The sequence below is a fragment of the Podarcis cretensis genome (assembly GCF_951804945.1).
Source record: "Podarcis cretensis genome assembly, chromosome: 1".
In the NCBI taxonomy this organism is placed as follows: domain Eukaryota; kingdom Metazoa; phylum Chordata; class Lepidosauria; order Squamata; family Lacertidae; genus Podarcis; species Podarcis cretensis.
Window position 1 is genome coordinate 59,191,942 of NC_137170.1, and position 14,059 is coordinate 59,206,000.

The following is a 14,059-nucleotide window of genomic DNA, read 5'->3' on the forward strand; positions in this document are numbered from 1 at the left end:
GCCTTCTTTTTTAAAATGAAGGTGTAGGCAATTATTTTGATCAGGAAAATAGCACAGTGGGGAAGAGTAAAACATCACTACCCTCTTCCCTGTTGCCTATTTCTGCAGCTGTTTTAAAACAACTAAACTGGGCTCCGTTCCAAGTGCTGGTGCTTGCCTTTGTAGCCCTCTGCGTCATAGAAGCCAAGTGGCTGCTGGTTCATCTCCTCTCCTGTCACTTAACCCAATCTACACCTAAGACCATTCTCCAAATCCCTGGTTGAGTGGCAGCCAGGAACAGAGCCTTTTCCACGGTGGCACCCCATCTGCAGATGGCCCTTCTTTGACAGGCTTGCCTGACACTCACTTTACTATCAGTTCAAGTCCTTTAAAAAAAATTGCAAGGCTTTTTTGATAGCGCTAACTTTTCTCTGTTTTCTTTCTTTTAAGCTAATGTGGGTTTTTAAGAATTTAGAGTTTTACCTTGACACACGCTCTTCTTTTTTATATTTTGTAATCTCCACAATTTTTCTTCTTTTGTAAACTGCCCTTGGGACTGCCAAGTGGCTATTGAAGGGCACGTTATACATTTCAGGAATGAATGAATAAGTTTTTAAAGCCCATTGGGAGATCCAGTTACACGTTGTTTGGTCCAAAGAGAAATCTGCAAGTCAGCTTCCTGCCTCTTAGTTTGACACTCTAGCATTAAACAAGCAGGGGCAAGATCACTCTGAATGGGCTGCCTGAGATTGTATTTCTTTTTGTGTCTGTGATAATATATATGTGGCAAGCAGGAAGATAAACATACGAGCTGAGCTGTCACAGTTCTGATGTCATTTTTGTGAGGGAAACACCATGTTTCAGTGCCCAAAGAATTGGTTTCTGCTCGCTGGAAGGTCACCTCTGTGCCTGGTGTAGAATGGCTAAATGCCCTGTAATCAAAAGCACTTTGTCTGTCTTTATTTGAAAGTAGCTCACTGACTCCTGTCAACACTTTCAACCTGTTTTATAGGACTCTTGGTCACATCCCCATCATACATTTACAGCACTCTTATACCACTTTTAACATTCATGGAGAATCCTGGGAACTGTAGTTTGTCAAGAATGCTGCCCTCACAGAGCTCCATTTTCTACCACGCTTAACAAACTACAGTTTCCAGAATTCTCCAGAGCTGTTAGGACTGCTATAATAAGTGGATGTGACTTTAGCCTGTGAATGCACAGACCTAGAAACAGGGATGGAAGAAGAATTAATTTGGTTTAACCACATTTTGATATGAACCTACCCAGTTTACATGGGTCTCCTTCAAAATTCATAGTTCTCTGAATTTTTCAGCGCAGCATACAAAAATGCACATACTATTAGTGGAAAGGCAAATGCTTAGAAAAACTAGCACATTTCAGGAAATGCAGATGAAAATGTTTATGAATTTTCATACAGACTCTTTTTTTTAAATGCAAACATCTGGAAATGGGATAAACCTGAGACTGGAAAAGTGAGAAAAGTTGACAGATTTGTCTTTCTCTACCTTGAAAACAGGGTATGCCACTCCCTTTTCCTACTGCAGCTCACAGACACCTCCCAGCCTCCATCTTTACAAGCATTTTAACAGACTTCCTAGCTGGCAAACCGAACACCAAATCACTCTACTATTTTGCCCACCCTTTCTCTCCTCCAAAAAGAATGGTAGAAATCAATGTTTTATAAACTTTACCTAAAAGCTTCCATGAAGTGAGGAGGGGGGGGGAGTGAAGAAGTTGTGACCCAGGGGCATAATGGGGCAGGGGAACCAGTTAGCACCCACCCTCTATAGTTAGGTTCCTTGGAAACAGGCAGAGCTGCTTGGTTTTCCCAGAGATTGAGCCTAAGGAAAAAGCTGTATGTATATAATGCAGTGAGTGCACTTTTCCAGCAACCTCACCTCTCAGGTTACATACATCTGTACGCCGCATTAGTCATTTTGTGAGGCACCTTGAGAGGCCTTTGTTGGATTAAAGGCAGGATAAAAGTTTCTAAACCAACTGATAAATTACAAAGAGGGTTCCTGATGCTGTCATGCTGAGCAGTGTACTTTGCGCAAGCACTGTGTGTGGGTGACCTACTCTACTCCACCCCACCTCCTTGACGAAAGCTACAAATAAATACTTAGATATTGTTTTTGATTTAATTGGTGAGGTAACAGATGGAACAAATGGTTGGGAATGCTCTGTGGGAAAAATTCCTTTGTGGATTAGGAGGGTTAACTAGATAGCTGAACACAGAAGGGAAATGGGTACGGAGGGAACAGCGCACGTTGCTTTTTATGGGCTGCCTGTGCAAAACACACCTTGCTTGTGGCAAAATGGAAACAGATGTTAGACTTTTGATGAGCGGAGTTGAAAGTATACATGTTGAAAGCCTGGCAGAGGGAGCTCCACTCGCAAATCCTATTATTTGCAATGATTTCTAACAGGATTTGTTTTTCCTGCTCTTCTTCCCCGCTCCAAACGCATCAATCTGAAAATGCCTTTCATGATGTCATCCGCTTTTCTTAATACCCAGTTCTTTTTTCTTTCCCTTTATCACATCTGTGGTCCCCCCCCCCCACCTTTCTGATCTGAACTTTAAAGGGTAGGAAGAAGTCTATCCTCTTAGCCCCACGGATCAATTGCTCAAAGGGGAAGCATATTTTTCTAGCATAAAACATACTGAATTGGATTTGAGAATATGTTTCTTTAAAATATACACTTGGCATCTGTAAGCCTATCAGCAAGGGCAGCTTCATTCTTTCGGTGGAACGAAACAAATCAGTCTTGGTGTTTCTAGTTCTGAGGCAGTGCTCTGGTAAGAGAAGTGATAATAATGATAATAAATAGGGGGAAGTTTCTACTATACTCTCCTTCTTGAGTTGACTAATAAGTACATACCATCAGAGGCCAGGTAAACAAAAGAAGTCTCACTCATCAGTGACTGGAGAGTTAGAAATCATATTTAGTGGTGACCCAGAGTACATCATTTCACTATTCCCCATGTAAGTGAATGATTTCTTACAATGGAAAACAAAATACTGCAGTTGGGGACAGTTTTGTGTGGGCCAGCTATTGAGTTCATGGCTCAGGCAGTATTTTAAGTAGGAACTCACAGCACACATTCTTAACCACCTCAATTCTGAGTGGATTTTTTAAAAGATAAATCCTGGAGTATCTACAGGAGTACTGTTTATTTCAAATGCGGTTCTTCCTACCTGCAGAACATACAGGCTGCCAATCTGGATGCAAAGGCCCCAAATCGTATGTTACTTGAAAGTAGCTCCCATTGATGTCAAAGAAAGCTTACTTTCCAGTTTGAAGCTAAGTGTGGAGTTTTAAGAAGAAATTTTTCGGAAGTGAATAAGATTCCTAACTTTCTAGGGCACTTTGAAATATATTTGGCCCAGATAACAATCACATGAGGTCTAATGGGACTTCCCTTTCTCTCTGAAGGCCATTTATGCTTCTTCCCCCACTGATGGAATGGATGCGAGTTGCTATAACATATGCTGAGCACCGGAGGAGTTTAACAGTGGACAGCGATGATATAAGGCAAACGGCCAGGCTACTCTTACCTGGCTTGGACTGTGAACCTCGGCAGCTGAAGTAAGTATTGTGCTTTTATTGCTTGACCAAAAACAATCCAAAAAACTCTGCTAAATTTAATCACTGGGTATTCTTGTGCAGCTTGTAGGTTTCAGACAATTTCTACACACACATGCAGAAGACTGAAGTTTGTCCAATGTTGCAATGGGTGTGTGTGTGTGTACCTAAACTTCAGGATCATCCTTTGCCATTAAGAGTCATTTCACACTAGCGAAATACCGTACACAATGGGCAGAGAACTTTTTCTTTTTCTTTTGAGGGTCATATTCCCTTCGGAAAGTTTTTGGACTCTTAACTATTTTCTGTCCTGGCCAGCAGAGCCAGTGGGAACTGGGGTCTTCCAAGAACTGGAGATCACCACATTGGCTACTCCTCCTAAGAGGTACTATTTTCTGAGATAGAATCAAAAGTGGGTGCCCCCTTTTCATGTGTGCTTGAAATCAGACACGTGATCTGTGTAAACTGGGCAGACATTTAACCAATGGGCTTGCCTGTCCCTGTCATGTCAGTGGCACTTATTTTGAGTGAATACACAAAGGATTGGTAGCAAAAATCCCAAACTTGGAAACTACAGCAATGGCTCAAAACTTTTCATGCTCTTTTCACCTACTTCTATCATGGACTGGATTGAGATGGGTAAGCGACACCATATGGGCTTACACGGGGGGCGGGGGGTACGACCATGTAGGGAAATAGCATTCACACACGTGCAAATGATCGCATTTGGCACATGCATGACTTTGGCATAGAATGCACACACTGGGAACTTAAAATAGGCCCTGGTGTCCCAGTGCGTGCGCTTCATATAAATGGAAATATCTGGTCCTTGGATCTCTTCTCAGCCTCTGCAGCCACATTCCCAGGCCACAGCCCTCTTCCTGCCCTGCTCTGCACCATCCTGGAGTGTTTTTGCCTGCCTGGAATGTGTCTTTGAACTCTAAAGGTGCTTCTTACTTGCCTGAATGAAGACTAAAAAGGGTTGTGCAGGTGTATGGGGAGAGCAGCCTGCTGCACAAAGGAAACCCAGCCGGATGGGTGGGGTATAAATAATGATGATGATGATGATGATGATGATGATGATGATGATGATTAAAATCCACAGTTGTTGCTCTGTCCACCTTTGCCCCTTGCCCTGCTCAGTGCTGGCATGTGGCACCCAGGAAGTTGCCCAGAAGGGGATGCAGCCCTCAGCCTGAACATGGTTCCCCACTCTTCCCCTTGCAGACTGTAGATAAACTCATAGTAAACAGCCATCTGTGTTTCAGACACTATTTACACTCTGGCAGTTTTGCAGGCGCTGGCAGTGGTCCTGGCATCACACAACTGCCACAATTGTCTTTAAATACGAAAAATATTTAGATTGTATAGAAATGTAAATATTTCTATACAATGATTTTGATGGTGAGATTAATTCCACTATTTATTGCTGCTCAGCGCAGTGTTTGCTGCCGATTATAAATACATATTATGCACGAAGGAAGGGTTTTATTTATCTCACAACCTTCTATTGGATGCTGCTGCTGAGTCCCTGCTTGGCTTTGGACGAGTCATCAAACATCCTCCAGTGTGACCATTTGTAAATCTCGTAAAAGGTTTAGTATTCATTATGAGAAGAAAGGTACTGCAAAGATTAATCGTGCTTTTTTTAGTGAGCATTAAGATAGTTAGATGAAATGCACTGGGGAAAATATTAGCATTTCCCTTAGGTAGTCAGATGAATGAATTGCTCAAAAGTCACTGCAAGATTTCTTTCTTCTTAGTCAAGCTAACGTTAATCTCAGAAAGAGAGAGACATTGTGAATTTAATAGAGTGTTATATTTTATGGAACAAATTCTTTAATAGGAAGTTGAAACTAAAAATAGAATAAAATATCACACAGCAAGATTTCTAAAGCCCTTCTGCCCAGCAGTAGACCTTAATGCATCTTCACAAACATCCTATAAGGTAGTAAAAAATAAAATAAAAGCAGGAAACTTGCAACAAATAATAGAACAAGCATGTTGATGTGGCTGTCAACTTGCTGAAACTAAGCAGCTCCTAGTCTGGTCGGTGTATGGCTGGGAGACTGCTGGAGAACGGCATGTGTGCTGCTGTGGATTCTATGATGGAAAAAAGGTGGGGTAAAAATAGAAGAAAATATATAAATGACAACTCAGATGGCTTCATAAAGATCCTTACCGTGCGACCTTACTCGTTAATTTCAGTTTAGCGGGCCCAGTTTGCCTCCACAGAAGACTGCATCCAATGAATGTGCTGGCCATGCATTCAAGGGAACTGTCACATGGTCCAGTGTGTTAGATCTAGTCTAAAAAGGGCAGTAGCATGCTATAGACTACATTGTAAATCTTTGGGCCGCAAATGGTTAGTGCCATTTTTTATTGCTTCACCATGTAAAAAAAAACTTGCAAGTACAAAACTAGCATTCTGGAACGAGACGTTATAGGTAAGCTTGCTCACTACTGCCAGTTTTCTAAGAGTATGGAGCTTTCATATGGGGGAGCATTCAGAAATGTGATTCCCACCTACCTAAAGTGTAGACCAGGGGTGCCCAAACTTTTTTCAAAGAGGGCCAGATTTGATGAAGTGAACATGCATGAGGGCCGACCAATTCAAATTTTCGAATTGAAGTTGTTCAGCTTTTTTTTTTTACGATTTACCCCAAAGTTGCTGAGCTTTTTTTAGGATTGAAGTTGCTACAGACCAGCTCCTATCTAATCATATGTTTCTCCAAAGAATCATGAGGACTGGAATCTTGGCTTGTTTTAAGGGAATCTTAGCTCATTTTAAGGGGAAAACAGGCAGGGGAAAACAGGCAGCCCTGTTTAGGGAATCTTTTAATGTTTAATAGGTTATTGTATTTTAGTGTTTTGTTGGAAGCCACCCAGAGTGACTGGGGAAACCCAGCCAGATGGGCGGGGTATAAATAATAAATAATAATAATTATTGTTATTAATGGGCCACAGCTCAGGGGGGCAGCACACGCTTCGCATGCAGGCGGTGTCCCAGGTTCAGTCCCTGCAGGCAGCATCTCCAGGTGGGGTTGGGACTGCCCCCTGGCTTAAACCCTGGAGAGCCACTGCTGCCAGTCAGTGTTGGGAATATTGAGGTAGATGGACCTGGTGGTCTGTCTTGGCAGTCCCTAAAATCCTGGGCAGAGTTATGGAATAAATGCATGGGGGGGCTGCATGCAAAGATATGGGGGTGCACGTTTCTCTGGCTGGTGGAAAAGGCTTGCTTTTGAACACCCCCCAAAAAAAATACTGCCCCCCCCCAAATATTGCACCCAGAGAGTGTGGAATTGGTCATGTCAATGACCACAGCAAATGCCCCCCCCCTTTAACCCAGGCAATGATTTCCAAACACCTCCAAGTATTTGCCCCCCCCCGCCCACTCAATGCCCCCCCCCACAATAGGCCCTCTTTTTAATAATGCCCACTTACTCTATATCTGTCCCCAATAACACTCCCCCTCCCTGTTGCCCTAGTGGTATTTCCCAGGTCTCCCCTCCCCCCCACTCACTTCATGGTCTCGCCCAGCCTTCAATCCCATTGGCCGCCACAGCTGCTCACGTCGGTCCACTCTAGGTAAGCTTTTTCTTCTTCTGCGCATGCCTTCGCCACTGCGCTCTATTGGTCAGAAGGACTCGTCGGGTCGCGCTTCTGGTTGGCTAAGATGAATAAAGCTCCGCCCCACATTCAAGCGAGTACTTACCGCCTACCAGTAAGTCCCAAAAAAAAAAAAGCGAGAATAAAAGGTGAAGGCTGGTGGCCGGCGGCAGCTACACGGGACACATGACGAGGTCTGGCGGGCTGGATTTGGCCCGCGGACCTTGTGTTTGACACCCATGGTGTAGACCATAGGTCGTTGCCAATGTGGCCCTCTGTGAAAGTTCAGACCAGCACAAGGATTTCTGCTTGCACAACACCACATTCCCCCCACCCTCCTCACCTTCTCCACACCTCTTCTAAATATGTTCTAGGGGTTCCCACAACCCTCTGGAGCTGCTGTGGGGAAGATGTGGGAAATGCATAGGGGGAGCAGGGGTAAAGTCCTAAAATTCAAGGAGATGGGATGGGGTAGTTGAGTACTGTTCCATATAGTACAGGAATGAGACAACTCTGATTTTCATTAGGTAATAAGGCCATGCTTGATTTTATTAGAAGGGGTAGTTTTTTATTTGATAAGAAGATGAATTGTATCTTAAAAAGATTTTTGCTGGTTGTGCGAAAATATTTTTCCTCAGCTATCTGCAAACAAATAATTGGGTTTCTGGTGTGGGGTGTGTGGGTGTGGGTGTAAAGATTATAATACAAACAGAAATAAGTACAGACATCTTGTAGTAACGGGCTGCAGCTCTGTGGTCAGGGAAGGTCTGGGCAAAAGGATTAGTCTTTACAAGATATCTTAAGCAACTGACAGGTGATGTTTCACATATGGCAGAGGGAAGGGCATTTCAGAATGCAGGGGCAATAGTGGACAGATTACTCCCGAGGCAATGTGGTGCTCAAAAGGGGAAAAGAGGATGCCAACCACCTCTATTGATCTTCCCCGAGCTGAGTCAAACCAAGGCCTGCTGAAATTCAGGACTATAAATAATCATAATGGTAATAACACAACCCCCTTTAATATTACTAATACAGCCCTCTTTAATACCAGTAATGCACTGCTTAAAATTGCAGCTATATTTTCTGGCTATGTGTCCCCCACAGGCCTGAATGCTGCTTCAGTTCCTTCCGGAGAATGGATGCAAAGGCCGCCACTGAAAAATTCCAGCAGGATTTGGGGTTTCGAATGCTGAACTGTGGAAGGACTGACTTGATCAACCAAGCTATAGAAGCATTGGGTCCGGAAGGGGTCAATACAATGGATGATCAGGTATGTAGAAGGACGGGGTGTGGGTGTATCTAAAATTAATTAGGCAGATCAGTATACAAAGCACTTACTGAGATAGCTCAGACACTGTCTCTTCCAGCTCTGTAGCCCTATGATTGGCGGACAGAGGCAATTTCATGGGCAGCAGCACCCAAGTAAAATTTCTCATGGGGCAACACAGCAGCAACAAGAACATCAGCAGGCACACACCCCTCAATCCACGGATGTTCTTTGGAGGTTGTCAACCATTATGGACGTGTTTGGACATGTTGACAAAGGGAAGGCAAAATGGCTGTATCTTGCTGCCATTTCAGGGACTCCAGTTGGTTGTGTGAAGAGGGGAGCCTATTCTTGCAGAGTTCTCCCCTACAGCTAGGGCCAGCTCCCTAGTGCAGACCTTTGCCTCCAACTCATGGGGGGTGATGAGAATGGACAATGACAGTGGGGCAGGGGAACAGACCTAGCATGCTCATCCCTCTCTCCCTTATGCAATTCTATCTCATGCAGTTAGTATTCCCAGATAAGGTTCAAAAGTGTGCCTATAAACTCCATGTGAGAATCTGAATCACAGGCTTTTTGATGGTCATTGCTTTTGGGCGTAGCAATCGAAGTTTGCTGACCACATGTTTTGTCCTTAAAGGGTATGACTCCACTCATGTATGCCTGTTCTGCTGGTGATGAAGCCATGGTCCAGATGCTGATCGATGCTGGTGCAAATCTAGATATACCAGTAAGTAAAGACTGAACCCAGGGATGCTGCCAGTTTAAGGCCTGACCAAGAACCATTGCTTATTATCCCTCAGAAACAGTGTCTTGTTTGGGGACAATTGCATGTACTGAAGGCCATTCTGAGAGAGAGATTTCCTTCTCTGAAAAATAATTGTTATGGATTCCAGAGCAATAAAGCTTAAATCACCTTCAAAGCTTGCCACAGATGAGATCATGATTAACAGTGGCATAGTAATGGGGAAATAGAGGGAGTAAATGTTTCCTCCCTGCAAAAGCAGCCTCTGAAGGAAACCAGTAGATGCAGTAGAAAAACCCAAGGGATTGAATACACTGATTGGTGTTGGCAGTACTTTCTGAGTCGTGTCAGCCTGTCACTCCCAGGGGCCGTAATTTACTAGGGAAGTGCCACTCCCAGGCATTTCTAAGGGGAGAAGAAAGATGGCAGTGGCTAAACATTCTTTCAATTTTTCCTAGGTCCCTGGTAGTTCCTCCCGATACCCATCAGTTCATCCTGATAGCCGGCACTGGACTGCACTCACCTTTGCTGTGTTACATGGACATATCTCTGTAGTTCAGGTGAGCAAAAGACAAGTTGTCAATCTGCAGTTTGAAATAACAAGAAACAAAATGGAGATGCAGGGCATCCAAGTTCAGAAACTAGTTGCTTTTGTTGCTTTTGGAACACATATCTATCCTGTAAATATTATTATTATTATTATTATTATTATTATTATTATTATTATTATTATAATAACACAAACAGGATAGAACATAGTGGTTTTTTTAAAATTACAGCAGTACCAGGTCATCACACAAATAACAACATATAATAAACTTACTCCTAAAAAGACTTCATGTGATCATTATATTTTGTCTATATATTACATTTATAATATACTTAATAGTGTATGTGGTCGAATATTTCCTTGCGTTGTATTACATTACGAACACACTCCATTTTTCAATAACCAAGTTATTGATTTGAAGACCTTCCCTCACCCTCAGGATATTAGTCAATTTTACTACATTCATTAACTCCCCAAACCTCAAAATCCATTCATCCAAGGTAGAACTTCTTACTTTTCCCCAGTTATGACAGATTATCATATGTCTCTCTGTTTAAAAATAGATTACAATTTCTTTATCTTTCCAGTATATTAAATCTTTCACATAGCCCAACAGCAATTAGGACTGGATCTGCAGACAGATCTAAAGTATTATAAGTTGACTTGATTTTTCAGCTCAACACATGATCTTTGGCATCTCCAACAAATATACAAAACTAATAAACTTATATCAGTTTTGCATTACTTCCCAGCTTTCCAGAAGGAAGGAAAATTCAGCAAGTTTGCAGTGCTGATATGCTATGTCTGTAGTATAAATATGGCATAACATTTGTTCATGCAATGTTTTGCTCCTCATTACTTGTTTATCTGAATGTTTTTAAAGTTTTCATGGACCAGTTGCAAAGGTACCATCATTGATCAAAAAAATGATATATTTCCAAGGGATCTGTCCACAATATGATTGTTTTAAGATCAGGATTGATCACATGCTTAGTTACGGCAGGACAATAGAGACATCTGGAAATCCAGATCCTCTTGCAGTTATTAATTATATCAGGATATGGGAAGAATATATGTAAAATCATTTGTGCATTTATAAAATGGTGGCATCGCACTGGTTGTGCTTCTCCAGGCTCTTCCAGTAGTTCTAGCAGAATTGACCTTTACATGGAGAAGATAAGTCTAAAAGTTTCCTCCCTCTTCCCAAGTAATGAAAAGAATGCCTGCAGTATGATCCTAAGTGGGTCTAGTTGGAAGTGTATGTAGAATTTCAATTTACCGCACAATTCCATACATGTCTACCCAGAAGTAGGTCCCACTGACTTCAGTGGGGCTTACTTCCAGGTAAGAGTGCCTCCACACTGAATAAGGAATGATGCTCCATTTATAACTAGCTTTTATTTGTTTAATTTCTTCTTCCAAGATAATGAGGAGGCAATATGAACAGATATCTTGATAAGTATATTTGGTAGCTAGGATGTGTCTACATATTAAAAATTAGATTAATGAAATATAACAATATATCCAGAAGTTGCAAAGCAACATGTTTGAAATGTTTCTTTAATACGTCATTGGAAAACCCAGTGTTGGTCATTCCTTACACTCCCAAACATGTCAGCTGCTGCCTTGTGCAAGTCCTCTTTCTGCTTATATTGTCTGTGTTGTGGTCAAAGGCTTCGTAGAATTTGGGTCCAGTGATGTATTATGGGCTCTTGAAATACTATTATCTTCTCCCTTTAATGTCAATAGGAATTTAAAATGAACAACAGCAAGTAGTCAGTCATGGGTAGAGATTTTCCTGTTTCTGCTATTTCTGTTCACATAAGTTAGCAAGCAATTGTGGACAGAGTTCATTCAATTTCGAATTAAACATAAATGCAAATGTCCATGCAAATGAGATTTTGCCTTCAAAGACTTGGAACATTGCCAGTGCACTCTTTAGTATTGCAAAGGCCGGGCACACTCAATTTACACATGCAATGATAATAAGCGTGTTTTGCCCCAGAGACACTGCTGAGAATCCTGTCAACAGAACCTTTCAGAAGAAATGAAGCTTTGGGCTTTCTAAGCCATGTTTTTGTTAACTGCAATTAATGTTTACTCACTCCCTGTTGTTCAGTGGTAAACATTTAATCTTTGGAAGCTCTGTTTTTCAGGTGTCTCCAGTGACCCTTGGGAATTAATTCTAGGACCAATTCTGATAATAATAATAATAATAATAATAATAATAATAATAATAATAATATTATTTATACCCTGCCCATCTGGCTTGGTTTCCCCAGACACTCTGGGTGGCTCCCAACAGAATATTAAAAACACAATAAAAGATCAAACATTAAAAACTTCCCTAAACAGGGCTGCCTTCAGATGTCTTCTAAAAGTCAGATAGTTGTTTATTTCCTTGATATCAGAGTAAACACAATGTGGGCAGATCCTATGGACACACATGCTTGGATAATTCAGTGGTAGTTGTGTAACTGCCACATGCAACTTTGAGGAATATTCAGAAGTACAAATCAAAATGCTCCTTTTAATGACAGCATTCCCTTTTTCCTATTTCTGTAATGTTTCATTGAAGAACGTTCACACTGAGTCCTTTAGAGCCGGTAAACAAGAAGGCAGTAAACATAAGTAAACTTGAAGGAGTTTTCCGCACAGCATTCTCCAATAAGAAGAGAGGTGGATGCTATGAGCCTAGTACAGTGGATCCTCCGGATACGAACTTAATGTGTTCCGGGGGTCCGTTCGCACCCCAAAAATAACATAAATAGAGGTGTGCTTCTGCACACGCACACATGGCATGATTGAGCACTTCTGCACATGCGCGTGCAGCAAAACCCGGAAGTATACATTTCCGGGTTTGCCGTGGCCGTAACCTGAAGATTCCATATCCAGAGGGATACGTAAGTAGAGGTATGATTGTAGTGGATTTCTGCCGAGGGAGGTTACTCTTGTACTTTTTCTGTTGCTCTGTTTCTTGAGTTGTTTATTCCTACTGTGCATTTGCAGTTGCTCCTGGATGCTGGAGCCCACGTCGAAGGCTCCGCTGTGAACAGTGGAGAGGACAACTATGCAGAGACCCCACTCCAGCTGGCTTCAGCAGCAGGCAAGTCTGAGCAAGCGTTGCATTTTCACTCCCCAGAAGCAGGAATTTGCTCTCTTAATGCGCAGTAGGTGTCAAAACACATAAAAGTGGGAAGAAGCAATGTTTTCAAAACTGCCAAACGCATCTGTTCCCGCACCCTTCAATATTTTTAAGCTGACAGCTGCTGTCATGCAATTGCTGACTGAGCATTCTGTGTGCACAGTGGGGCACTGGGATGATGTGTAAGTTGCGCGATTTGTACAAGGCTGTGTGTGACCCAAGTGGAGGCATGTCCGCCCGGTCTTCTTCATCCTATTTCAGGGGGAACGGTCATAGGTATCTGCTGTACAAATGCACAAAGTTGTATACTCGTTTCCTAGACTGCACATTCTCTTGTACACTCAGTGGGACGTGCCCCACCCTACGTACAGGATTCTCTGCTCACGATATGTGAACTGGCCATATGTGTGTTCTTTTATACCTGGATTGTTTCTCAGCTGTGTGTCATTTACTGTACAGCATTTTAATGTGTGTTGTGCATCAGTTAAACTATAACCCATTTTCTCTCTATGAATGAATACATAAATCAGATGGTTTCTATACAGTATAGTATATCCTTTGAAAATGCCAATAAAGGTAAAATGGTTTGTCTTTCTAGGCAATTATGAGCTAGTCAGCTTGCTACTGAGCCGGGGAGCAGATCCCCTTCTAAGCATGCTGGAAGCCAATGGGATGTCATCATCACTTCACGAGGACATGAATTGCTTTAGCCACGCCGCTGCACATGGACACAGGTAAACCTCATAGACAGGCACTCATCTGCAGACAATGATGCTTAAAATGCCAAGTTAACAGCAATGGAATGTACTTCAAGGTGGTTGTACACTATCTCCCCTCTTCCTCCAGCAATATGGGTATAACAAGACCAGGGGCATTTTGCAGGGCTGGCATAACCCACACTCTCTTAGCCACTGCTCTGCCCTCTTCAATATAGGCATAATAAGGATGAACTTCACTGGCATTGACTGTCAGGGACTGGGCAGAGGAGGAACGGTGGAGACCGCCTCCCCATCCCGACCCTTCCAGGGAAGAGGAAGACAGTATAGATTTATGACAGGGGTTTGATGGAGGTAGCAGCTTAGAGGCAGATGAGGGAGGAAGTTGAGAAATCATGGAAGAACCAGAACAACACGCAGCTGACATGTTGTTGTT

The 14,059-nt window shown here is 42.5% G+C and overlaps 1 protein-coding gene across 1 annotated transcript in view; it reads left to right on the forward strand.

Annotated features, from left to right (window-relative positions):
• ABTB2 (ankyrin repeat and BTB domain containing 2) overlaps positions 1-14,059 on the forward strand; it is a 161,884-nt gene that overhangs the window by 132,303 nt on the left and 15,522 nt on the right. Inside the window, exons 4-9 of the mRNA XM_079951059.1 lie at positions 3,442-3,594; positions 8,305-8,470; positions 9,108-9,197; positions 9,671-9,772; positions 12,772-12,868; positions 13,506-13,641. Coding sequence (XP_079807185.1) covers positions 3,442-3,594; positions 8,305-8,470; positions 9,108-9,197; positions 9,671-9,772; positions 12,772-12,868; positions 13,506-13,641 — 744 coding nt within the window. The remainder of the gene's footprint in view (positions 1-3,441; positions 3,595-8,304; positions 8,471-9,107; positions 9,198-9,670; positions 9,773-12,771; positions 12,869-13,505; positions 13,642-14,059) is intronic.